The 25,007-nt window shown below is 39.5% G+C and overlaps 1 protein-coding gene across 5 annotated transcripts; it reads left to right on the top strand.

Annotated features, from left to right (window-relative positions):
* Nucleotides 1–1,126: 1,126 nt before the first annotated feature.
* On the top strand, nucleotides 1,127–24,704 carry ikzf1 (IKAROS family zinc finger 1 (Ikaros)). 5 transcript variants are annotated; one of them, XM_089012048.1, is made up of 8 exons: nucleotides 1,127–1,439; nucleotides 9,156–9,209; nucleotides 9,332–9,448; nucleotides 16,164–16,433; nucleotides 20,054–20,221; nucleotides 21,253–21,378; nucleotides 21,763–21,897; nucleotides 22,643–24,704. In XM_089012048.1, exons 1-8 carry the CDS (start codon nucleotides 1,172–1,174, stop codon nucleotides 23,350–23,352), a joined length of 1,848 nt encoding a protein of 615 aa, XP_088868174.1. In that variant the 5' UTR covers nucleotides 1,127–1,171; the 3' UTR covers nucleotides 23,353–24,704. The 5 variants fall into 5 exon arrangements, with proteins under 5 accessions (XP_088868174.1, XP_088868173.1, XP_088868175.1 ...); XM_089012047.1 differs by having other exon boundaries at nucleotides 1,281–1,439; nucleotides 21,766–21,897; XM_089012049.1 differs by lacking the exon at nucleotides 21,763–21,897 and having other exon boundaries at nucleotides 1,281–1,439.
* The last annotated feature ends 303 nt before the right edge of the window (nucleotides 24,705–25,007 follow it).

A 25,007-nucleotide genomic window follows, 5' to 3' on the forward strand; every position in this document is an offset into this window, starting at 1 on the left:
CATGCAAACTTCACCACAAGGAGGCCAAACCTCGAATTGAACTCACGACCTCAGCACTGTGAAGTTGACAATGCTAAGCGCTGAACCAGCATTCATTTAATTTCCTCATTTGTTTAATTTCACACTTGATGAGTATTGCAGACAATCCAGTAATTTGTCCACTCGCTAATCAGAAGTCAATTTTCCATCATCTAGCTCATTATATGATATGGCTTGTCTGATTTGATGATCATTTATGTCTGATATGATTTTACAAGAGTAAATTGTGGCCAATGGGTATGGATTAATAATTGGCTCATAATTACCCATTTTTAGTGGGTGCATGTTTTGTGGCATGTAATGTTCTGCTATTATAAAATGATTAGGAAGGATTAATGGGGGGAGGCGGCCAAGACGTCTTGCATTGCTGGAGAATCCAAACAATGGCTTCAGATTCGGAGAATATGCTTTCTTGTTACACATCCAGTTATGAATATGATTCAAATAGTTCTGAAGAGGAAAGCATACATGTTTGCAATCGATTAAAGAAGTCCTTCCGTGTCATTTTGAGGCATCTGGACTGCAATGTAGCGTCCCACAAAAAAAATGGTGACCAGCTCCTGTTAGGAATGAATCAGCCCGTTTCCACAGGCTGATAAATTCCATCCATGGATCTTGGACTCCCTCTTTTGGCAGCTTTTGGGTGCAACACAAGGTTTTCAAACAAAACAGTACAGCAAAATCCATTGACGTGATGGAAGGACTGCTACAATGTGTCTTTTTTTCGATCAGGGGCGTTCCTTCAGTGACGTCACGTAGGGACTCGTCACCAACTCAAAAACACAACTTCCTGAATGTTCAATGCCAGTCTTAAAACGTAAAATATAGCTATATGCGGTGGAATCTTATTAAAATACGCCCAGGGGAAGTCATTTGAAGCCATTTTACAAATTATGGACACAACTTGTCCGGAGACGTCGGTTGTCCTTTAAGTGGGTAAGAAACTAAGTTTCATGGGCTGCCTCGGCGTGCCATAGGTGACAGAAGGCGAGCCATCCAATATACAAGTGAGAGGTGCCACTCCCCCCCCCCCCACCCTCACCATCCTCCATCAGCATCTTCGGTGTGAATGAAATAAATAAACAATGAATGGTACACGCGCCTCATCCCATCTCATGCATGGCTGCCAGTAATGGTCTACTGGGTGTCAGCTTTTATTGGCACGGCACAAAGCAAGTGCCAAGACGCCCCGCCGCCACACGCCGGGGCCCCGTGGATAAAAGCAAGCAAAAATGCCTCAGTGGAGGACAGTGTAGTCATGTTGGGTTGGAACGAGGAAGTGCAGTGGAGAGGGGAGGGACTGAGGGCGCAGCTCCATGGGGCCGCGGCGCTGCGACCTTCTGCACATGGAGCCGGGGACAGTTGGAAGAACTTCATATTGCAAACTCAAGGAATAGCAGGTAAAGTGGCTTACACTCACGTTTGGCTCTGTGAGAGTTTCGGCGGTTTTTAAATGAAGGGCGAGAGCTTGAGATGGGATGGTGTGATTCTTTTAGAAGGTTTTTGAGGGAGGGCAGGCACCTGCTGGGGGAAAAAAAAAGCTCCTATGGAATTTAGCTACAGGTGCTTCGTCTTCATCTTTTCGTCTTTTTTACGTTGCTATGTTGCATCGACGTGCGATATTTTACAAAAGGCTTGACATTAAAATCACTTTTTGTACACAACAGTCACTTATATTAGAGGAATGTTTGGGGCATTTCCCATTTTCCATGTGTTTTTTTCTTTTTGGAGGAAAAAAATATAGATCCAGGTTTTTAAAATAATGAGCAAAAAAATACTTATGACACTTATTTATATTCATTTATATTTTCAAATTTAATATATATATTTTTTAGACATCTTCATCAGTTTTTCTCCTTTTGTAACACCTGTTGCAAGGGATGTGCCGTACCACCGCAGAGAGTACGGTTCAATGCTTATCTTTGCTACTTTTTGTACATTATAAAAGTGCGAATTTCAGAATCTAACAATATGGCTTTAATGGCAACTTTTGACTCTGAAAAATTATTCATATATGATGTTTTCCTGCACATCTAAGCTTAACGTTAGGCTGTTTAAATGCTCTAAGTTGAAGACACTGGTGAACAATTGTATTTTTTTTATAGGATTAGTTGAATTATTTATGAAATATTGAAAGTTTTAAATTATTATCATTATTATTATTATTATTATTATTATTATTATTATTATTATTATTATGGTTATTATTAATTATTATAAGAAAGAGCCCCTTATGTTCTGCTTTTTGACTTTAGAAGATGATGAAGTGAATATAAAAAAATAATATAATAAAATAATATCTACTATAATAATAAATAATATCTACTATAATTTAATTTATAATATAATTTATAGCAATTTACTAATAATGACTTTATGGATCAATTTGTCAATTTGTTTCAATTTAATTCATATTTTAAACAGCATTCAAGTTAGGTCATGTCAAATCAATTAATAAAAAGTAAGTTTATAAGCCTATAAATTAGTATAAATCTGGTATAAATCTGATATTTTACACACAAAAAAAAAACACTTCTCAAAAAATAAGTTCATTTTTGTTGTTATTTAAACTGGTATAAATCTGATATTTTACAAAAAAAAAAAACACTTCTCAAAAAATAAGTTCATTTTTGTTGTTATTTAAACTGGTATAAATCTGATATTTTACACACAAAAAAAAAAAAACACTTCTCAAAAAATAAGTTCATTTTTGTTGTTATTTAAAACTTCAAAACGCACCTGCAAAAATGAGTTGTTTTTTTTTTTAATCGAAAGAAGCAGAAGTGCTGAAAGTGTGTGCGTGGTGTCAGAGGAACGAGAAGTAGGAGGGCAGTGGACAGTGTAAGACAGACAGTTATTAAAATGATTGCAGTGTCTGAATAGCGGATTAGTCAAGTGTATCACATGCAAATGAAGGGAAACTTGTTTTGAGTGTACCTCTATTACACCCTGTGGCCCCCTCACCGGGCCCCTTCAGAACACATCTGCTAACTCTGTCAACCCGCTGATATCATCCATACATTTATGAATTACTGTAGTGACGCTTTATAGGATCACATGCACGCACACATGGACGAAAAACATACAACTCACCGTCTCGTTAATAAAACCGAGAGGATCCAATTTTTTAGGATAATTTTAAATTTGAATCCATGTTTTGGAAGTCATATAAAGGCTGTTTTATGCAAAAAAAAAAAAAAAAGACGTCGGGCACAAATCCAAAAATGAATATTGCCTTTTTGTTATATCAATGACATAACCACAATATGGATTCCTCATACAAAAATGTATTTTTTTTTCGTTTGTTTTAAATATTTTCTAATTGATTTCAAACAAAACGACCTGTTTTGTTGATTGATTTTTATTTATGCTGTAGAAGGCCAAATATTGAAATATGGTTTAATTATTGCATCGGTGGCCGTGTGTGTATGCGACTGTGTGAGCGTGTGTTTGAGTGTATATTTGTACTTATTTAATTTCATTCATCATTTCTATTCGATTTAATTCAACAAGATACAATACAAGGATAGTACCAAGAATTATGACGTTGAAAAATTAATATTTACTTTTGAATGTACCATGAGAGAAATGTCGATATGTGTGTTTAATTGGCGGCTCAGTCGTTTAAAACACCAAATCGGTTACCCAATTGTAAATTTTCCCAATGTGGGACTATTAAAGGCTTTCTTATTCTTCTTTTTATTTCTTATTTAGGGCATATCTCTCAATATGATGAATTGCAGTTCCATACCATTGTAAAATACATAAATAAATACATAAACAAACAAACAAACAAACAAACAAACAAACACCTAACTAAATGACTGAACAAATAAATAAATACATAAACACATACACAAATACCTAACTAAATGACTAACCAAATAAATAAATAAATAAATACATAAATAAATAAATAAACACATACACAAATACCTAACTAAATGACTAACCAAATAAATAAATAAATAAATACATGAATAAATAAACACACACATAACTGACTAAATGACTGACTGACAAAATCAATAAATAAATAAATTAATTAATTAATATATACACACAAACATACTTGCATACAAACATTAAAAATAAATGACTACATAAAAACATGCATACATACATAACTAAATAAATAACTAAGTAAATAAATAAATAAACAAACACAGACACACGTAACTAAATAACGAACTAAATTAATAAATACACATACATAACTAAATAAATAAGTGAAAAATGAATAAACACATACACAATTACCTAACTAATTAACTAACCAAATAAATAAATAAACACACCCATATACATACATACAAATATTCAAAATAAATAAATACATAGATAACAAAATAAATAAATAAATACACCTACACAAGTAACTAACTAAATAATTAACTAAATAACTAACTAAATAACCAAATAATTAAATGCATACCCTTGGCTGTCTATCGGAGTCGAAGCTATGTCATCTTCTAAACAAATAAATACATACACACATATATAGCTAAATAAATACGTTAAAAAAAATAAACAAACACATACACAAGTAACTAACAAAATGACTAACTAAATAACTAAGCAACTGAATACATAAATAAATACATACATACATACATACATACATACATACATACATACATACATACATGCATGCATGCATGCATGCATACATAGACTTAGTAAATAATAAATAAACACATGCACAAGTAACTAACTAAATACCTAACCAAATAACTAAATAAATACATATGAACATATATATATATATATGAACAAATAATATAAATATATATATATATATATATATATATATATATATATATATATATATATATATATATATATATGAACATATGAATATATATATATATAATATTATATATATATAATAAATAAATAAACTTGACATGTAAAACATGCAATTAAATGCGGGAGATATTGAACTTGAAAATCAGTTTCAATTATTGATGACAGCTTTTGTATCGACTTTCAATACATTGTGCATGTATGCCTTTAATATTATTGCCGGTGAGTGGATACAGAATAATGCTTGCTATTCATTTGCTATCATAGAAACAAACACACACACAAACGGCTATTTGTGGGCTTTTTTCGGGTATCCAGAATTCACTGGTGCAGCCCGCAGTATCTGTTAACGGTTTCATTCTTTCTCATCTCCACCCTTGTTGTTGGTGTAGCAGTTTGCACCTCTCGATGAGAAGATGCCTCCCTGCCCCCCTTTCCCCGGTCCCCCAGCACATACACACGTATACGTAGCTGCACGCAACCTTCTGTCAAGCCACAAGCCTCTTCCTGCCTCTCCTCACTGATACTCAGACCAAAAACTTTTCCAGCGCCTCTCGCACACCCCCGCAAACATGCACGCATGCCGACTTCCTGACGACTGAACGTGCAGCATAGTTTCTAGACGTCTTTGCGAAGTAGGTTTTGGCTGAAAAGTGCGCACCCATGCACCATCTGCCCAGAAAAAGGGCACCGGAGAATACAAACCCCTCGCCTGTCCTCCGCTAACTCCAGATGCAGAAGAGCGTTGATAATAATAATACAGTGATACCTTGGCTTATGAACTTAATTGGTTCCCAGACAAAGTGTGTAAGGCAAAAAATGTGTATCCCAAAATTTAATTTCCCATAGGAAACCATTAAAATGAGAATAATCCGTTCCCAGGTCCCCATAAAACATAATTTTCTACTTTCTAATTTTCTAAGCCTTAAAACTACATAAAATATACCTTATTTTACGTATAGTAAACATGCCATGGTTTTATAGTTAAAGAAATAAACTGTAGTGTATAAGAAAGCCATCTTATTTACCTTTGTGATGGTCGTTGATGGCTTGATGAATGGCGTGGCCGGTTTCATCAGCATTAAGCACTTGATGAGGAACGTAACCTTCTTCTTTCACCATCTTGAGGAATGATCCCTTGTAGGTGCTTTCTCTCTGAAAATTTGATCTAGTTCCTCATCAATTGTGTTCTGTTTAGCTGGGTTGATAGTTTTTTTGCATCAAGTGTACAGATGGCTTGTGCGGGTTGTTTGTGGAGCCTGATTGATGGGATATTTTAACCTTGCAGTCTACACTGTCTTTGAACTATCAAAGTTGAAACTCTCGCTGTCGTCTGCCTGTCTCTTTAACGTTTAAACCACCTCCCCTCATTGCTGCGTTCTTGACCAATCACGCGGCTTTAACCGAAGACTGGGGGCGACGAATAGAGGACAAAAACAGTCGGCTGCCATTTTGTTGTTAGAAGAACGGGCTCGTTCGCGAACGACACATCACTCATTGAGGCAGCTCCGTGTACGAAAAAAGTTCATATGCAAAAGTGTAGTTCGTATGCCAAGGTAAAATTTTCATAAATGTAACGTTCGTAAACCGAAAAGTTCGTAAGCCAAGGGGATCGTAAACCGAGGTATCACTCTAATAATAATAATCATAAATTTCATTTCTAAGCGCTTTCAAAACTCTCAACGTCACTTTACAGTTACAGAATAAGATTAAGAATAAGAAGTCACACGCACCAGCGTTCACTCAACCCGGAAAGTTAATAGATAGAAAGCTACCTAGCCAGCTAGTAGATAGCTAATAGATAGCTAGATAGTTAGCTAATACGCTGAATGTCACTATTAAATACACAGATAGAAAGCTAGCTAGCCAGCTAGTAGATAGCTAATACATAGGTAATAGATAGCTAACAGATAGCTAGCTAGATATCTAGCCACCTAGATAGCTATATAGCTAATAGCCAGCTAGATAGTTAGCTAATACACTGAATGTCAATATTAAATACACAGATAGAAAGCTAGCTAGCCAGCTAGTAGATAGCTAATACATAGCTAATAGATAGCTAACAGATAGCTAGCTAGATATCTAGCCACCTAGATAGCTCTATAGCTAATAGCCAGCTAGATAGTTAGCTAATACACTGAATGTCACTATTAAATACACAGATAGAAAGCTAGCTAGCCAGCTAGTAGATAGTTGATAGTTGAAGCCCAGTACATCAATCTGCACCAGCGACCTTTTCCCCCCTTCCTCTCATAACACTCGGGTGTCTGCAAAAGCTCCTGACTTGACTCCGCAAAATGGCGTTAGTGTTGCGACACGCAAGCCCGGTCGCTTCCCACTATTTGTTCCAAAATGTCTGGAGCCATCTGTTAGTTAGCGAAACAGGAAGGCCCAGGTTCCCCTTCTCCCTTGGGCTTGTTTCGCTATTTTCAGGAGCTTCACTTCCCCCCCGTGTGGCTGCTTGGACCAGGCGGCGGCGGCGAACCCCGGTGAGGGTTTCTTGAAGTGGCGTCGCCCACAGGCCGAGGCTGTCGGCCCCATCTGCTTCAGGCTTGAGGGCCATCCATTATTCATGGGGCCACGAGCACTGGTGACTCCTCAGATATTCAGTCCTGGCCGAAGGAGAGCCTCTTGGACCCGTTTGCTTTCTCTTTCTCGCTATCTCCGCCATTCCTGTTCTTCTTTGCATTCTGAGACTTTGTGTAAGCTCTCGGTCGTACAGGAGTGGTCCATCGATGAAAAGGTTTCTTCAGCCGTCATCTGTACTTTTTTTAAAGGTGTCGGACATCTTATCCTAGATGCTTCTTCAGCGAACTAAAGTCTTACCGGTAGTATCGGCCCTATATATACAGTAAAGTCTCGTTATATCGATATTCTCGGGAGTCCGAAAAAATATCGATATAACAGGGACTATCGATATATCCGATCCTGCGCGCATGTAATTTTCTCCTTGCGTTCATGGAAATAGTATCGTAATAAGCGGTACTATCGATATAACCGATATCGATATAACGAGACTTTACTGTATATCCCTAATGTCCAGACATGGCGGCGCCTAACACTGCTATGATAGGTCCCTGCTCTCAGGTTGGGGTGAGCAGAGGACTACTCCCTGCGGGTCCACTGATTGTCAGAATCAGAATCAGAATCATCTTTATTGCCAAGTATGTAGAACACACAAGGAATTTGTTTCCGGTAGAACACGCTGCACTAGTATCGTCGTCAAAAAAAAAACTGCTAAGTGGCACTATACAGTTCCATTTGGGCTACTGTTGAAAGAGTTCAAAGAGTTACTGGCTTGGGGGAAGAAGCAGTTTAAATGTCTGCTGGATTTGGTGCGCATGGATCGGTAGCGCCTGCCTGAGGGGAGTAGCTGGAAAAGGTGGTGGGCAGGGTGCGGAGGGTCCAGTAGGATTTTCCGCGCCCTAGTTTGGATTCTTGCAGTGTGCAAGTCCTCGAGAGTGGGTAGGGCGGTGGCAATGATTTTTTCCGCCGTCCTGACTGTCCGTTGAAGTCGGATTTTGTCCATTTGTCCTGAATAACGACTGGCCTGATTGCCCCACTTCCTCCGGTATCACCTCATCAGTATTACTAATCCTATGTTGCCTAAGCAGGCTGTTGTACGAACGATCCAAATTGAACCTCGCACCACCATATCGGTTTAGTGAAGGATTTAGCTGTTTTATGAAAATCGCTTCTTTTGAATTTGAGACTTTATTCTCCATCTTCCAGTGACATTTGCTCTCTTGACTCCTCCCCCTCAATCGTAATCTATTCCATTCCGGCGATGTCAGGATTGCTGACACCCTTTTGCCTGGCCTCATCTTTTTCGGGTTTGGAATGTGAATGCGCCGAGAATCCAGAACTCAGCCATGCGTGCTGGGTAAATTAGAGAAAACATGAGCGTTGATCAGCTGAGCACGGCAAGCGAACACCTCCTCGGTGACCTGAGGCCAGTTAATTTTCTGCTTAATTTTACCGCGGTCACTTTGCATTTTTTCAATGGCATGAATGGCAGGAAATTAACAATAAATAACAAATGTGCTCTGAAAGGCTGTCCGCCCATCAGCCCCAAGTCGTCCCGGCCGCTCTCTGATCTCAGACTTGTAAATGAAATTGTCTGCGATTCTTTGCAAACTAATACGGGCGAGAACGCCCGTGACTCCGCGACGACAAGATTGATCTCAGCGAGGTGACGTGGCGACAACGCACCCTTGAACCCTTTTCGGTTTTGTGTAATGTTTCCTCTCCCTATTCTTGATTAAATGTACATACTTTCACATGGCAATCTGTCCCCCCTCCTCCGTTAGAGTACTTGCATCGCATGGAGACGGAGGAGACTCAGGAAATGGCCCCAATGCCAGGTAAGAAACTACCGTGTGATTGAGCTTTAACAAACAACTTTTAAACTAGGTAATTTTCGTCTCCCGAGAGACGCGCTCGGGGGTCTTGGTGGGTGACGGAAGCTTTCTGATATATGTCGCAGAAGGCCGAGACAGCTCCCCTGCCAATGAAGCGGCTGAGGACGCAGAGGAGCCTATGGCGGTCCCTGAGGACCTTTCGGCGAGTTCTGCCCACCAGCAGCACAACAGAGGGGACAAAGGTATTACAGAGAAACGGATTTTTGAAATTGGTTTAGCGCACTCTCGCTGTGCTTTCGTGGGTTTTATCCGGGTTTCTTAATTGAAGATCAAGCAATCTGAGGTTAAAGGACAACCCACACCATTTTTTTGTTTCCGTAACTGACATCAGACAAACGTTTTATAGCATCAAAAATACCCAAAACACGCAGTATGATATTTTTAGTCAAATGCAAAGCACCAATAAAAATGACTTAAAGTGTCCCAAAACTGTCACAAAATGAGCTTGAAAATGACATTCAGAAAGTCCCGCCCCCCTTATTCACACACTGCCTTGCTCCAGAATCATAACAATGGCTTCAGATTCGGAAAATATGCTTTCTTGTTACTCATCCAGTTATGAATATGATTCAAATAGTCATGAAAAGGAAAGCATAAATGTTTGCAATCGATTAAAGAAGTCCTTCCGTATCAATTTAAGCCGTCTGGACTTAAATGTAGCGCCCATAAAATGCACAAGATGGCGCACAGGCGTCTTTGAGAGTTTTGAAAGGTGCTTAGAAATGAAATTTATTATTATTATTATTACTATTATATAGACTCCAATTCACCCACGACAGGATAAGTGGTTGAACAAGCATGTATGTCAATCAAAAATGCAGTTTATTTGTTATCTGCATCCAAAAACAAACAAAACAAAAAAAAAAAAAAAAACTTCTATCCTATCTGTGTTTTTCCATTCATCCAGATAACGGTAAAGATCAGCAGCACGCAGTGTGAAATAAAAATTGAGAGGAAACTGAAATAGGATGTGTGAGAGTTTCCTCAGAAACAAAGTTGCCATCAGGCAGTTTCAACACTTTGGGAGATAAAGAGTTCAGGAGCGAGGCCAACAAGTTTGACAGAATCATCGTACACCTGCACACACACACACACAAAGACACACACACACACACACACACACACACACACATACACTCACTACACAAGCATTATAATTTTACCGTATTTTATTCACTATAAGGTGCACCTAAAAGCCTTCAATTTTTTTCTTCCAAAAATGACCATGCGCCTTATAATCTGGTGCATTTTATATGTGGAATGATTTAAAGCACAGGTGTCAAAGTCAAGGCCCGTGGGCCAAATCCGGGCCGCCACATCATTTTTTTCGGCCCGCGAACTTGCTAAATTCCATGATGATTGCTAAAATCTGAGCCAAAATGTCATATTTTTGGATGTCAACCACAATAAAAGTCATTATTCTTGACTTCAGATTTGAAAACGAGTTATTCATTAATTTGCTGTGTGCTCTATATGTAATATTTGAAGGGATTTAAACATTCTAATGGGTTCCCCAAATTCATAACGGCCCTCGAGAGGAAACCATAACTACAATGTGGCCCGCGGCAAAAAATTACTTTGACACCGCTGATTTAAAGGATGTTATTCATTGTAGGTGCACCTTATAATGTGGCGCATCTTAAATAAATTATAAAAACTTTTCAAAATACTGTATGTCTTTCATTTATGGTGATTTTTGTAATTCAGTGCGCTTTAGTATAATAATAATAATAATAAATTACATTTATAAGCACCTTTCAAAACTCTCAATGTCACTTTACAGTCAAGGGATAATGTTTTTTCTGTGGGTGAGCAGCGGCAGCCACACGCGCCAGCCCGGAAGTAACTCAAATAGATAGAAAGAGCTAGATAATAGATAGCTAATAACTAGCTATGGCATTGGCATTGGAGTGGACCTATTTTTGCACATCATCTGGCAGTGAATTAGTTTTTTTTCAAGGTAATTGGAGAGGCTGTTTGTGCATTGGATTTGTTTGTGTCGTTTAAACGCATGATTCCACAACTTTGTAACAGGAACCGCCGGCAGGCTTACGCATGTTTCCACACAACAGACAAGAACATTTGCTATCTAACTTCCCATATCTGCTATCTATCAACACCAAAATGTGCCAATTGCTTCTGCCACGGGATTTGCTTCTCCTTTGTTTGCAAATCAAGGATAACATTTATCCACACAGACCCGCGATCGTTTTATTGCCGTGCGCTTTATTTGTCTCTGACGCTTGCTTCCCAACATCTGCAAACCAGGATAGAGCAGTGGTAAGCCGTAGATTTCATCGCTAGGCCTTCAGTAGTGCTCAGTCTCAATCAATCCAGACTGAAAAAGTGTGATGTGATTTAATACAAGTCCACCAGTGGCTCGCATTAGCCAGGAATTAACTGACCGACCTTTCTTAATGATGTCCATTTTTTCTTGAAAAGTCCATCTTAAAAATAGCTTCAACAGTAAATCTCTAAAAAAAAATCCATATCTTCTCCTCCTTCAGCCATTGCGGGTTGACAAAAACGCTATTAAATCAACACAAAAAATGTGTTTTTTATGCTGCTCGCTACTAGCGATGTGTCGTTCGTGAACGAGCCGGTTCTTCGAGCCGGATCTCTGAAGTGAACGAAGAGAGCCGGTTCCAAACAAAGAGCCGGAAATGGGAGCCGACTTTTTTTTGTCCTCTATTCCCCGCCCCCAGTCTTCGGTTAAAGCCGCACGTGATTGGTCGATATCCGTGATAGAGGAGGGAGGGGAGTATTACAGACACACGCAGCAGTGAGGAGAAAGGGGAGGAGGCACGTTAGGGTAGACGGTGTGTGGACAAACGTTATCACATTATGCTGTTATTATTATTCAATTGTAATATTTTTTACTAGTTGGTATGACCGATATATATATATATATATAAAATCGGATATATATATATATATATATATATATATATACTGTATATATATATATATATATATATATATATATATATATATATATATATATATATAATATGAAAAGCAAATTAGTGACAGCTGATCATCAGACCAGAGTGACCACAGGGAAAGTGAAAGTTAGTGGACCGGTCCGGTACCGGTCCGCGGCCCGGGGGTTGGGGACCTCTGATCTAATGTATTTACGTAACAAAATGTATATCATGCTACATGTTGACAAGTTCAACAAGTTGTGCAAAACCGGCAGCAAAAAAAAAAAAAAAAAAAACTACTACGGAAGCGCTGCCGCGTCTGCATAGGCGTGCTTATGCAGCGTTTTTCGTCTTTTCCTATTGTGTCAATCAGAAAAAATAAAGGACAAAATAGGACGAGGTAAGCTTGCATACATCTGTGTAAAGCTCTCAGTCGTACAGGAGTGGTCCATCGATGAAAAGGTTCCTTCAGCTGTCATCTGTACTTTTTGAAGGTGTCGGACGTTTCGCTTCTTCAGCAAACTAAAGTCTTACTGGTAGATTCGGCTCTAAGTATGGATATATATATAGGGGCGAAACTACCAGTAAGACTTTAGTTTGCTGACGAAGCTTCTTGGATAAGAAGCGAAACGTCCGACACCTTCAAAGAAGTACAGATGACGGCTAAAGAAACCTTTTCATCGAGGGAGTAACGTTGCATACAGACAAGACCTCAACTTACGAACTTAATTGGTTCCCAGATAGAGTGTGTTAGGCGAAAAGTGTGTATCTCAAAAAAACATTTCCCATAGGAAACCATTAAAATGGGAATAATCCGTTCCCGGGTTTCCATAAAATATACTTTTCAACTAAATAAGCCTTAAAACTACACACAACACCTTATTCTATGTATAATAAATGTGCTATTGTATTATAATGAAAGAAATACACTGCATTGTATCATAAAGTCACTATTTACATTTGTGATGGTCATTTATGGCTTGATGGAATGGCGTTGGAGGTCAAAGGGAATTGCTGTTTGGAAAGAGAGGCGCATTACATGAGGACTGTAATTAAAGAAATAAACTGTGCTGTAAAATAAAGTTTTATTTACCTTTTTGATGGTCGTTGATGGCTTATGGAAGAAGAGTCACCTTCCATAAGGACTGTTGGTAACTTAACCTCTGGTGCTGTTTGGTCGTGTGCTTCCGCCGAAGATCACTCCGCCAGCCGTGGTGGGTGTGTATTATGAAAATAGTGCTTATTATAAGGTTTAATTTTGATAAATTTGACGTTTGTAAGACAAAAAGTTTGTAAGTTGAGGTGTTTGTAAGTTGAGGTCTCACTGTATTGATACATATGTTGTCTCTATAAATGTGAGAATCAGAGAGAGAGGGAAAAAAAGAAAAGTCAACCTATTTCAGTTAGATGTTTGACAATTCCTTTCCCAAGCTTCCCTTTCTGTCACTTCTCCATAATTCTTATTTCAGTTAGACAGGCCCTCTTTCTGTAGCTTCCCCTTTTCCATGGATTCCAAAATGTTACACTCTTCTTCCTCTTGGGTTGTTAAAAAGCAAAGGGTTTGAAAGCGTGGGGAAATCAAGCTGTGAACATGACACGCAAACCGCAAAACCGTGCAACTTGCATGATCACTCTGTCAATTCTCTTAACAAAGTCGTGTGGTGGGAAAGAAGGAAAAGGTTGCTCATAAGCAAAAAAAAAAAAAATACACTTCTCTTTTCTGGGGAAAATAACACATCAAATAAAAACCATGGTTTTCAGAGTTTGTTATCGCCGTTCACACACACAGATTCTGACCGATTGAAAACATCGTGTTGATCATATACTGTCACCGCTTGTACTCCTTCATTTCACACAACTTCCTGTGTCTCTGTTTCCTGTTTATCTCGCTGTCATTCGTTTCACCAAACTTTGATGGTGTGTGATGATCTCATCGTTGAGTTGACATGCTCAAGTGCCCAGTGTGTGTCTTTTTGCCCGGCCTACCACCACGTTACTTTTGGGCCACAGTGAACAATGATCATATCAAATTGAATCGTGAGTGTAAATCAGTAAAACACATGAAAAACAACTGAATTGGTTCCCAGACAGAGTGTGTAAAGCGAAAAGTGTGTATCCCAAAAATTAATTTCCCATAGGAAACCATTAAAATGAGAATAATCCGTTCACAGGTCCCCATAAAACATCATTTTCTACTTTTCTAAGCCTTAAAACTACACAAAATATACCTTATTTTGTGTATAATAAATAGTGCTATAGTATTATGATTAAAGAAATAAACTGCACTGTACAATAAAGTCAATTTATTTACCTTTGTGATGGTCGTTAATGGCTTGATGGAATGGAGTGGCCGGTTTGCTCAGCATTAAACACTTGATGAGGAACGTAACTTTCTTCTTTCACAATCTTGAGGAATGATCCCTTGTAGGTGCTTTCTCTGTGATCATTTTATCTAGTTCTTCATCAATTGTGATCTGTTTAGCTTTGATAGCTTTTTGCATCTAGTGTACAGATGACTTGTGCGGGTTATTTGTGGAGCCTGATTGATGGGATATTTTAACCTTCCAGTCTACACTCTGCTTTTGAATTTTCAAAGTTGAAACGAGTATTAATTTCACAGTTTTCTATCCATTTTCTAACCTTTTTTGTAACCTGTTTTTTCTTTTATTTTTCACATGTGTTTTTTTGGTTTAAAACTCTGTCATCTCCCTTTCGTGTGTGTGAGTGTTTTGTCTCACTCTCTCTCTGTCTGCCTGTCTCTTTAATGTTTAAACCCCCCCCCCCCCCCCCTACTGCTGGGTTCTTGACCAATCACGTGGCTTTAACCGAAGACGCCATTTTGTTTTTTGGAGAACGGCCTCACTCTCTCTCTCTGTCTATAACCCCATGCCCCATTGCTGCTCTTGACCAATCACGTGGCTTTAACCAAAGACTGGGGGCGGGGAATAGAGAAATAAGTGCAGTCGGCTGCCATTTTGTTGTTAGAAGAACGGGCTAGGTCGCGAACGACACATCACTCATTGTGGCAGCTCCGTGTGTATCCCGAAGAATAGTTTGTATGCCAAGGTAAAATTGTCATGAATGTAACGTTCGTAAACCGAAAAGTTCGTAAGCCAAGGGGTTCGTAAACCAAAGTCTCATTGTATATATATATATATATATATATATATATATATATATATATATATATATATATATATATATACATACTATATATTACTAGTATTATTTTTTATATTGATTATTATTGTTATGATGATGATAATGATGATGATTATGATGAGAGGAGGACACCTTGCGTTTTGGAATGCTTACATGTGGAAAAGGGAAGGGCCCCTGACGTGGCTCTTGGGCCCCTGACGTGGCTAAATGGAGGTGGGGTCTCACCGGAAGGTGAGGCGCCCAGTACTCGCCCAGTGCTTGTCCAGTGCTCGCCCAGCGTTCTCCCTCCCTGAATGGAACAGAGTGGGAGTAACTGCCCCATTTAGTTCAAGTGAAGGGATAAAAAATGAGCATGCATTTTTTTTCTCTAATGTTATTCGGCCCATTTTTTTATTTTTTACATACCACCGTCTCATAGCTATGTATCTTATTAAAAACAAAAAGAAAATGCTCTTTAGGAGATTAAATGAATAAATGGCTTCCTCAAATTTATAATGGCCCACGAGGTGGAAACCATAACTACAATGTGGCCGGCGGCAAAAAAAAATGACTTTGACACCCCTGCATTAGAACGTTTAATCCGCTCCACATATTACGTACCGAGCAAATTAATGAATAAGTTAGGATTTTAGCAAGCATGATGGAATTTCACAAGTTTGATTTGCTTTCGCGGGCCCAAAAAAATAATGCGGCGGGCCAGATTTGGCCCCCGGGCCTTGACTTTGACACCTGTGCTCGACAGCATCCATGTCGGAATCTTGCTGTTCTTCTAAACCGTGGCCCTTCCCCTCCCCCCTGCCCTCTTTTCCAGCCTGTAACATTAAAGTTGAGGCTCGCAGTGATGAGGACAATGGGCTGGCCTGTGACATGAATGGCACGGAGGAGGAGGAGTGCGCGGAAGACTTGCGCATGATCGATGCCTCGGGGGCCAAGGTGAACGGCTCGCAGCCGAGTTCCGAATCTAAAGTCTTCTCCTCGGCCGGCGGAATCCGTCTGTCCAACGGGAAGCTCAAGTGCGATATCTGTGGGATAGTTTGTATTGGGCCCAATGTGTTGATGGTGCACAAGCGAAGCCACACTGGTAAGCCACCTGCGATAAATCATCCCCTCCATATGCACCCGTGTTCAATGTTTGCATGAGAGGATGGATAAGGTGTGGCTCCATCCTTAGTTAGTGACAAATGGAGACATCAAAAAAACAGTTGTCTTCTCACTTTTTTTGGCATGAAAGTCACGCTGGTTTAAAGGACAACCGACACCATTTTTTGTTTCCCAACTGACATCAGAAAAACGTTTTATAGCATCTAAAATACCCAAAACACGCAGGTTGATATTTTTAATCAAATGCAAAGCACCAATAAAAATGACAAAGTGGCCCAAAACTGCCACAAAATGAGCTCGGAAACTGGGCAGATTCAGAAAGTCCCGCCCCCTTGTTCGTGACGTCACCAATGCTCACACACTGCCTTGCTCCAGAATCAAAACAATGGCTTCAGAGAGTTCAGATTTGGAGAAGATGCTTTCTCGTGACTCATCCAGTTATGAATATGATTCAAATAGTTCTGAAGAGGAAAGCATAAATGTTTGCAAACGATTAAAGAAGTCCTCCCATATAAATTCGAGCCATCAGGACTCCAATGTAGCGTTCCAGAAAATGCACAAGATGGCGCCTAAGCTCCGTTGGAAATGGGCTGATTTGTCTGCTGGGAATTTGTGTCAACTAGTATCAAATAGTAGTCTTGGTGCAACACACAACGATTCACCATCGTGTTACAGTGAGACCTCAACTTACAAACTTTTCGTCTTACAAACGTCAAATTTATGAAAATTAAACCTTATAATAAGCACTATTTTCATAATACACACCCACCACGGCTGGCGGAGTGATCTTCGGCGGAAGCACACGGCCGAACAGCACCAGAGGTTAAGTTACCAACAGTCCTTATAGAAGGTGACTCTCCTTCCATAAGCCATCAACGACCATCAAAAAGGTAAATAAAACTTTATTTTATAGCACAGCTTATTTCTTTAATTACAGTCCTCATGTAATACGCCTCTCTTTCCAAACAGCAATTCCCTTTGACCTTCGACCTCCAACGCCATTCCATCAAGCCATAACTGACCATCACAAATGTAAATAAAGTGACTTTATGATACAATGCAGTGTATTTCTTTCATTACAATAAAATAGCACATTTATTATACATAGAATAAGGTATGTTGTGTGTAGTTTTATTTAGTTATTTAGTTGAAAAGTTTATTTTATGGAAACCCGGGAACAGATTATTCCCATTTTAACGGTTTCCTATGGAAAAATGTTTTTTGAGATACACACTTTTCGCCTTACACACTCTGTCTGGGAACCAATTAAGTTCGTAAGTTGAGGTCTCACTGTATTTATGTGTTTTCCTTCTAATTTCGCCATAAACACGAAGTTTTCAGACCAAACAAAGTACCCAAAATGCATTGTGTGTCGCTTTCTCGGTCAGGGGCGTTCCTGACGTGACGTCACGTCAGGCATCGTCATCAACTCGAAAACAAGACTTCCTGAATATTCAGCGCGAGTCTTAAAAACGTAAAATATAGCTATACGCCGTGGAATCTTTGTAAAATACGCTCAGTAGAAGTCATTTGAAGTTATTTTACAAATTATGGACGCAATTTGTCCGCAGGTGTCGATTGTCCTTTAAGTGTCTGTGCATTCTATCGGAAACAATCATAATAGAGAAAATATTTGTGTTTGGCTGTGTGTGTGCATGCAGATTTGTCCTATCATGTTTAAAGTCACCATTAGCATGCTCAAAAAAATGAACCGAGGAACATCACGTGACAAGTAAATAGTAACTTATCATATTATTGAGCAATCAAGCAGCAAAAATTATCTTTAAAAAAAAACAAGAAAAAAACTTGCCAGTTGAGAAAAAAAAGTCTCCCTAAAGTAAATAAATAGGATATTTGTGCAGTCACAAATATAACGAGCTATTAAAAGTTTTTCAAAAATTGTAAATTCATATTCTCACAGAGTCAGTGATGGGGAACATTTTTGAAAAAGGCATTTAACTGTCAGGCTGTACAAACTAATGACACTCAAAATGGAATAACGGAATAGTTGACTAATGTAAATGAAAGTACAATAAAGGATATAATGAAGTGCTGCCGATTTGAATAGAAAATATTCAGTGGTTGGAGTCTTTGCTCCTGAAATGCATTTTTAATGAATTTCCTCTTTTCTATATTTTTGCTGCTTCACTGGTGATACTTATTTTATTGAGGTGAAGGCTTTGAAGAAAAAAAAAGCCACATTTAAAAGGTTCTCACAGAATGCCACAACACTCGGGGAGGTTGGATATTGGTTTATATTCCAGGAGCGCTGATCAGGAAGACTGGCTCTCAACATAAAGTGTTTCCTTTACTTTATTCAAATGAGGTTGAATTTGCATTGTGATGCGCTGCTCTTATTTTAGAGATGAAGAAGAGGAACAAAAATGAGATTTTCAGATCAAATTGACCCAGGCAATGGTGCATTACGAGAGTCTGAGAGGCTCTTGTTCGATCAGAGCGCTAAGAGTTGATGGGGCAGAGAGATGGAGCGTCACTGTGGAAACACACTCACATATACACACACAAACACACACACTGCCTCTGAGCGGCTTCATTATCTCACTTGTTCTCTTTCCTGGGATGCTTGTAACTAGTGATGGGAATTCCGGCTCTTTGCAGAGAGCCGGTTCTTTTGGCTCGGCTCACTAAAAAGATCCGGCTCTTTTGGCTCCCAAATGGCTCCTCAGTTTGTTTGTTTGTTTGTTAGTTTTTTTGCCTAAAGGTCAACCGACACCATTTTTTTGTTTCCTAACTGACATCAGTACAACGTTTTATAGCATCTAAAATACCCAAAACACGCAGGCTGATATTTTTAGTCAAATTCAAAACACCAATAAAAATGAGTTGAAGTGTCCCAAACCTACTCCAAAATGACCCCGGAAATTGCGAGTTTCAGAAGGTCCCGCCCCCTTGTTCATGACGTCACACCAGGACGTCTATGCCTTGCTCTAGAATCAAAACAATGGCTTCAGATTTGGAGAAGAGGCTTTCTTGTTACTCATCCAGTTATAAATATGATTCAAATAGTTCTGAAGAGGAAAGCATACATGTTTGCAATCGATTAAAGAAGTACTTGCGTATGAATTTGAGCCATCAGGACTCCAATGTAGCGTCCCAGAAAATGCATAAGATGGCGCCAAAGCTCCGTTGGAAATGGATCTTAATAAATGCTATCATACCACCTAGTAAAAATTCTAATAATTGAATAATAATAACAGCATAATGTGATAACATTTGTCCACCTGTCTACCCTAACGTCCCCTCTCCTCCTCACTGTTGTGTGTGTCTGTAATTCTCCCCTCTCTCCTCTATCACGGATATCGACCAATCACGTGCGGCTTTAACCGATGACTGGGGGCGGGGAATAGAGGACAAAAAAAGTCGGCTCCCCTTTCTGGCTCCTTGTTTGGAACCGGCTCTCTTCGTTCATTTCAGAGATCCGGCTCGTTCGCGAACAACACATCACTACTTGTAACACAATGAGCCCACATTTCCGGTCCTCCACAACACACATTTGGTCCGCAACCACGTCAAACGCCATCAAAAAATATATATTTTTTATATTTTATATTATTTTCCGTGTTGTTTTGTTGCTCTCAGGAGAACGTCCTTTCCAGTGCAGCCAATGCGGTGCTTCTTTCACCCAGAAGGGAAACCTGCTGCGTCACATTAAGCTCCACTCTGGAGAAAAACCCTTCAAGTGTCATCTCTGCAGCTACGCCTGTCGCAGGAGGGATGCTCTTACCGGACACCTGCGGACCCATTCTGGTCAGTTATGTAAAATTCTGTCTATTTGCAGAAATTCAGCCTGGTAAAAGAATTAAAATATTGTAAAATTATCCATTTATCTGATTTGCATTTTAAAAAAAATTCTGATTGACTCAATATAACGCTTTTTGCATAATCTTATAAACTAATGATATGTTCGCTTACAGATTTCGATGTTGTTGTCAACTCATTAAGATGGAATACTACTGTATCTATTAGCTAACTAGCTAACTTCCTATCTATTTGAGTTACTTCAGGGTTGAGTGAACGCTGGCACGTGTGGCTGCCGCTGCTCACCCGCAGAAAAAATATCCAGTGACTGTAAAGTGTCCTTGAAAGTTTTGAAAGGCGCTTATAAATGACATGTAGTATTATTATTATAAAATAAGGCAGTACTGTAACTTTTCCGAAAGGTCTGTCAAACTATAATATAGTAATAATAATACATTTAATTTATAAGCGCCTTTTAAAACTCTCAAGGTCACTTCACAGTCACAGGATAAGTTTTTTTCTGTAGGTGAGCAGCGGCAGCCACACGCGCCAGCGTTCACTCAACCTGGAACAACTCAAGTAGATAGAAAGCTAGCTAGCTAATAGCTAGCTAAAAGATAGCCAGCTAGATCAACATAAGATCCTATGAAAAAATAAACAGTTAAACGTATTTTTTAAAATGACCCTAAAATCACCCAAGTGATTTTTTACTCATTAAAACTGTATCAGGAAATTTAAAAAGTCAATTGAAAATCAATTTCATTTTATTGCATAGGTTGTTGATTGAGCGGCCCAGTAGTCGAGTGGTTAGCACGTGTGGAGTTAGCACGTGCTCCCCGGGCCTGGGTGGGTTTTCTCCGGGTCCTCCGGTTTCCTCCCACAGTCTGATTGAACACTCCAAATTGCCCCTGAGTGTGAACATGAGCGCAAATGGTTGTTTGATAGGCTTTCGCGCCCGCAATGACCCTAATCCGGATAACTCGTTTCGGATAATGAATCAATGAAAAAAAGGTTGTTGATTGTTTGTTGTTGTTTTACAGTTGGAAAACCCCACAAATGCGCTTACTGTGGACGTAGTTACAAGCAGCGCAGCTCTCTGGAAGAGCACAAGGAGCGATGTCACAACTACCTTCAGTGCATGGGCCTGCAGAACAGTATATACACAGGTCGGTGCCTCGTGTGTGCCTTCCATTTCACCCGAATATCCCTGACCTATTTTACTTAATTTATCCAGCACAGCACAGTTGAGAAGCAGCAATAGTTCAGGTTGTACTACACATATAGGTTACAAGTTTGTGTATTTCACATGTACTGAATCTTGAACCCTAGCATCCATCCATGCATGATAGACCACGTGTAAAAGCTGAAACTCAGACCTCTGTAAGATTTCCTGTTTTCGCAAAGTAAAAGTACATTGATCAAAATAGCGCGCTAGTCAGCGGAAAACAAAAACTGTCCCAATGAAGAAGCCCCCCTATATTAGTACTCACTTTTCAACCAAACGGCACCTATTTTGACTCTAAAACCTCCTTCTCTGTCTTGCTTTCCAGTAGTAAAAGAAGAAAGCAGCCAGAAAGAACAGAGGGAAGACTTAAACCAGATGGGATCTGACAGAGCCTTGGTGCTAGACAGGCTAGCTAATAATGTAGCTAAGCGTAAAAGCACTATGCCACAGAAGTTTGTGGGTAAGGGCTGAAATCTGCTTCCTTTGTGTCAATACATTTGTAGTCAAGGTAGCGTCATGATAGGTCACTAAATTGTTTCGTTGCTATTATTTTTTTATCTAACAAATTGATGTGCTTTGTGATTAGAAGTAATCTACGGACAGGGAGCTTATATCAAGCTCGACAGTTGCTTGCTGTAGAAGGCCATCGTAATTTCAGAATGATGTTCCTAATTGTCGGATTGCATAGTCCAGGGGTGTCAAACTCTGGTCCTCAAGGGCCACCGTACTACATATTTTTCAAGTCTCCCGGTTGCAACACACCTGATTCATGGGAACAGGCTCAATGTCAGACTTCCGCAGAGCTTGCTGATGATCTGATCATTTGAATCAGGTGTGTCCATTGAGCCTGTTCCCTTGAGAGACTTGGAAAATTTGTAAGACTCAGGACCCAGAGGACCGGGGTTTGACACCTGACATTGAACAGAACAGACAGACTGAGTCCGACAGAAGTTTGAACTTGACATAGACTGATCTTGAGCTTCTTATGGAATTTTCAATGACAAATAGGCCTGTTACTTGTTGAAGGTGTGTCCATTACGTTGCTTCTTAGTTTGCTATGTGTGGATCTAAAATTCGCAATGTGGTCTGGAATGGTCATTTGAGAGCGCAACTAAAACAGCACTTAGCTATAGATTTGTTTGTTTCATGATGTAGGTAATCGTGTTTTGATATCTGTAAGACCCAACACGTGTGTGTTTCCTCAGGTGAAAAGCGCCTGTCAGACCTTTCCTACGATGGAGCACCAGGGGAGCTAATTCAGCCCCACGTCATCGACCAGGCCATCAACAGTGCCATTAGCTACTTGGGGGCAGAGTCACTCCGACCCTTGGTCCAGCCTTCCCCAGCTTCATCTTCTGATGTGGGCATGGTCTCCGTTTACCCCCTGCACAAAGTAACCCCAGAGACCCAATCGGGAATGGCTCACAACCTGTCAGCCAAGGACAGTGCGGCTGAGAATCTACTTCTGCTCTCCAAGTCCAAGTCTGCCTCTAGCGAGAAAGATGGCTCGCCGAGCCACAGCGGCCAAGACTCCACCGACACGGAGAGCAACAGTGGGGATCGAGCAGGTGGGGCGGCTTCCGGTCTCATCTATCTAACCAACCACATCACCTCGGGAGTGCGCAACGGCACGCTGTCTCACGTGAAGGAGGAGCAGCAACGACAGTACGAGGCTATTCGGGCTAATATGGAGATGGCATCGGAGGGCTTCAAGGTGATGACTGCGGACGGTGAACAGGTGCGGGCATACAGGTGTGAACATTGTCGCGTTCTCTTCCTGGACCACGTCATGTACACCATACACATGGGCTGCCACGGCTTCAGAGACCCCTTTGAATGCAATCTCTGTGGCCATCGCAGTCAAGACCGATATGAGTTCTCTTCGCACATAACACGAGGGGAGCATCGCTACTGAATTCTGATGCTCATAATAGATACATCCGCGCTTATGAAATCCTGGCTGGACAACCGACACCATTTTTTTTTTTTGTTTCCTAACTGACATCAGAAAAACGTTTTATAGCACCTAAAATACCCAAAACACGCAGGCCGATATTTTTAGTGAAATGCAAACCACCAATAAAAAGTAGTTAAAGTGTCCCAAAATTACTTCAAAATGACTCCGGAAATTGCAAGTTTCAGAAGATCCCGCCCCCTTGTTCGTGACGTCACGCCAATTAATATGTATAATATCAATAACATATCGATTTGAGCCATCGGGACTCCAATGTAGCGTTCCAGAAAATGCACGAGATGGCGCCCAAGCTCCGTTGGAAATGGGCTGATTTGTCTGCTGGGAATCTGTGTCAACTAGTATCAAATAGTAGTCTTGGTGCAACACACATTGATTCACCATCGGGTTATTTATGTTTTCCTTCTAATTTTGCAATCAGCACGGATCAACACGAAGTACCGTAAATGCATTGTGTGTCGCTTTCTCGGTCAGGGGTGTTCCCTCCGTGACGTGTCACCAACTCAAAAACAAGACCTCCTGAATATTCAGCGTGAGTCTTAAAACGTAAAATATAGCTATATGCGGTGGAATCTTTGTAAATTACGCTCAGTAGAAGTCACTTGAAGTGATTTTAAAAATTATGGACACAACTTATCCGGAGGCGTCGGTTGTCCTTTAAAACAGAAGAGTTTAAATAGTTCAAATATTAAAGTGTTGGAAGTAAATAAACAAGCCAACAAATTCAATGACGTTCAGTGAAGACGAATGGAAGAATGCGGTGCCGATACAGCACCGCATCCTGCAGTATGTAAATATTCTGATGGATTATGTGTTTATATGGAACTTTTTTTTCGTATAACAAGCAGCAACTTTATTTTCTTGTTTTTTTTAAGTCCAAAATAAAACATATTTGTATTTAAAAGCGTGTTCAAATATGGAGATGCAAGCTATCATAATTATCTGTACAGAATACGATCAATCAATGTAGATAACAACTGTTCAAGTTCATTTTACAACCTGCATTCTTGTAGCAACTCACATTATATTTATGACTTTTAACTTGCCGATTTGTTTTTGTTTTCTTTGTATTTATTACAGTGATTGATGTTTTATCAATATAATACTTTCCACTCCTCCTCTTCAACTGTATTAAATGTGTTTATGGTGAACGAAATTACAGCTGCTGTCAGGCAAAGATGGGAAAAAATATCATTGAAAATGTGTTTCATTTCTTTAACAATTGTTTTAAGCCTTTTGTGGCTGAGTGGGAGTTTCTTGCTTTAAAAAATATCAATAAAGGATATTTTATATAAGCCACAATATTGTCAAATGTATTTGTTTTCCAGTGAAAAATCACAATGAGATTATGGAACTTGAAATTTGGGTAAATCAAGACAATTTTTCAGTCTATAGATGTATTAAATTTAGGGAAATAAGAAAAAAAAACATCATGATAAGAACAATAATCATTAAAGCTTTGCGCACAATTGTCTATAGTAAAATATAATTGACCCTCCAAAACATATGGCAAAAAAATGGCATTAAGATTTCAACAGAAATGGGAGACAGCTGTGGGCAGCATTGAGGCCTCACGCTTGACTGGGACCCAAATGAGG

The sequence above is a fragment of the Hippocampus bargibanti genome, linkage group LG13, assembly GCF_051943395.1.
Source record: "Hippocampus bargibanti isolate YZ-2025 linkage group LG13, ASM5194339v1, whole genome shotgun sequence".
NCBI classification, from domain to species: Eukaryota; Metazoa; Chordata; class Actinopteri; order Syngnathiformes; family Syngnathidae; genus Hippocampus; species Hippocampus bargibanti.

Bases quoted from the DNA above. Each gene is read 5' to 3' on its own strand.
- ikzf1 (XM_089012048.1), top strand. From the start codon at position 1,172: ATGGTCTACTGGGTGTCAGCTTTTATTGGCACGGCACAAAGCAAGTGC. The intron at 1,440-9,155 runs GTAAAGTGGCTT...CTCCTCCGTTAG, and splicing joins GCAAACTCAAGGAATAGCAG to AGTACTTGCATCGCATGGAG. The intron at 9,449-16,163 runs GTATTACAGAGA...CCTCTTTTCCAG, and splicing joins GCACAACAGAGGGGACAAAG to CCTGTAACATTAAAGTTGAG.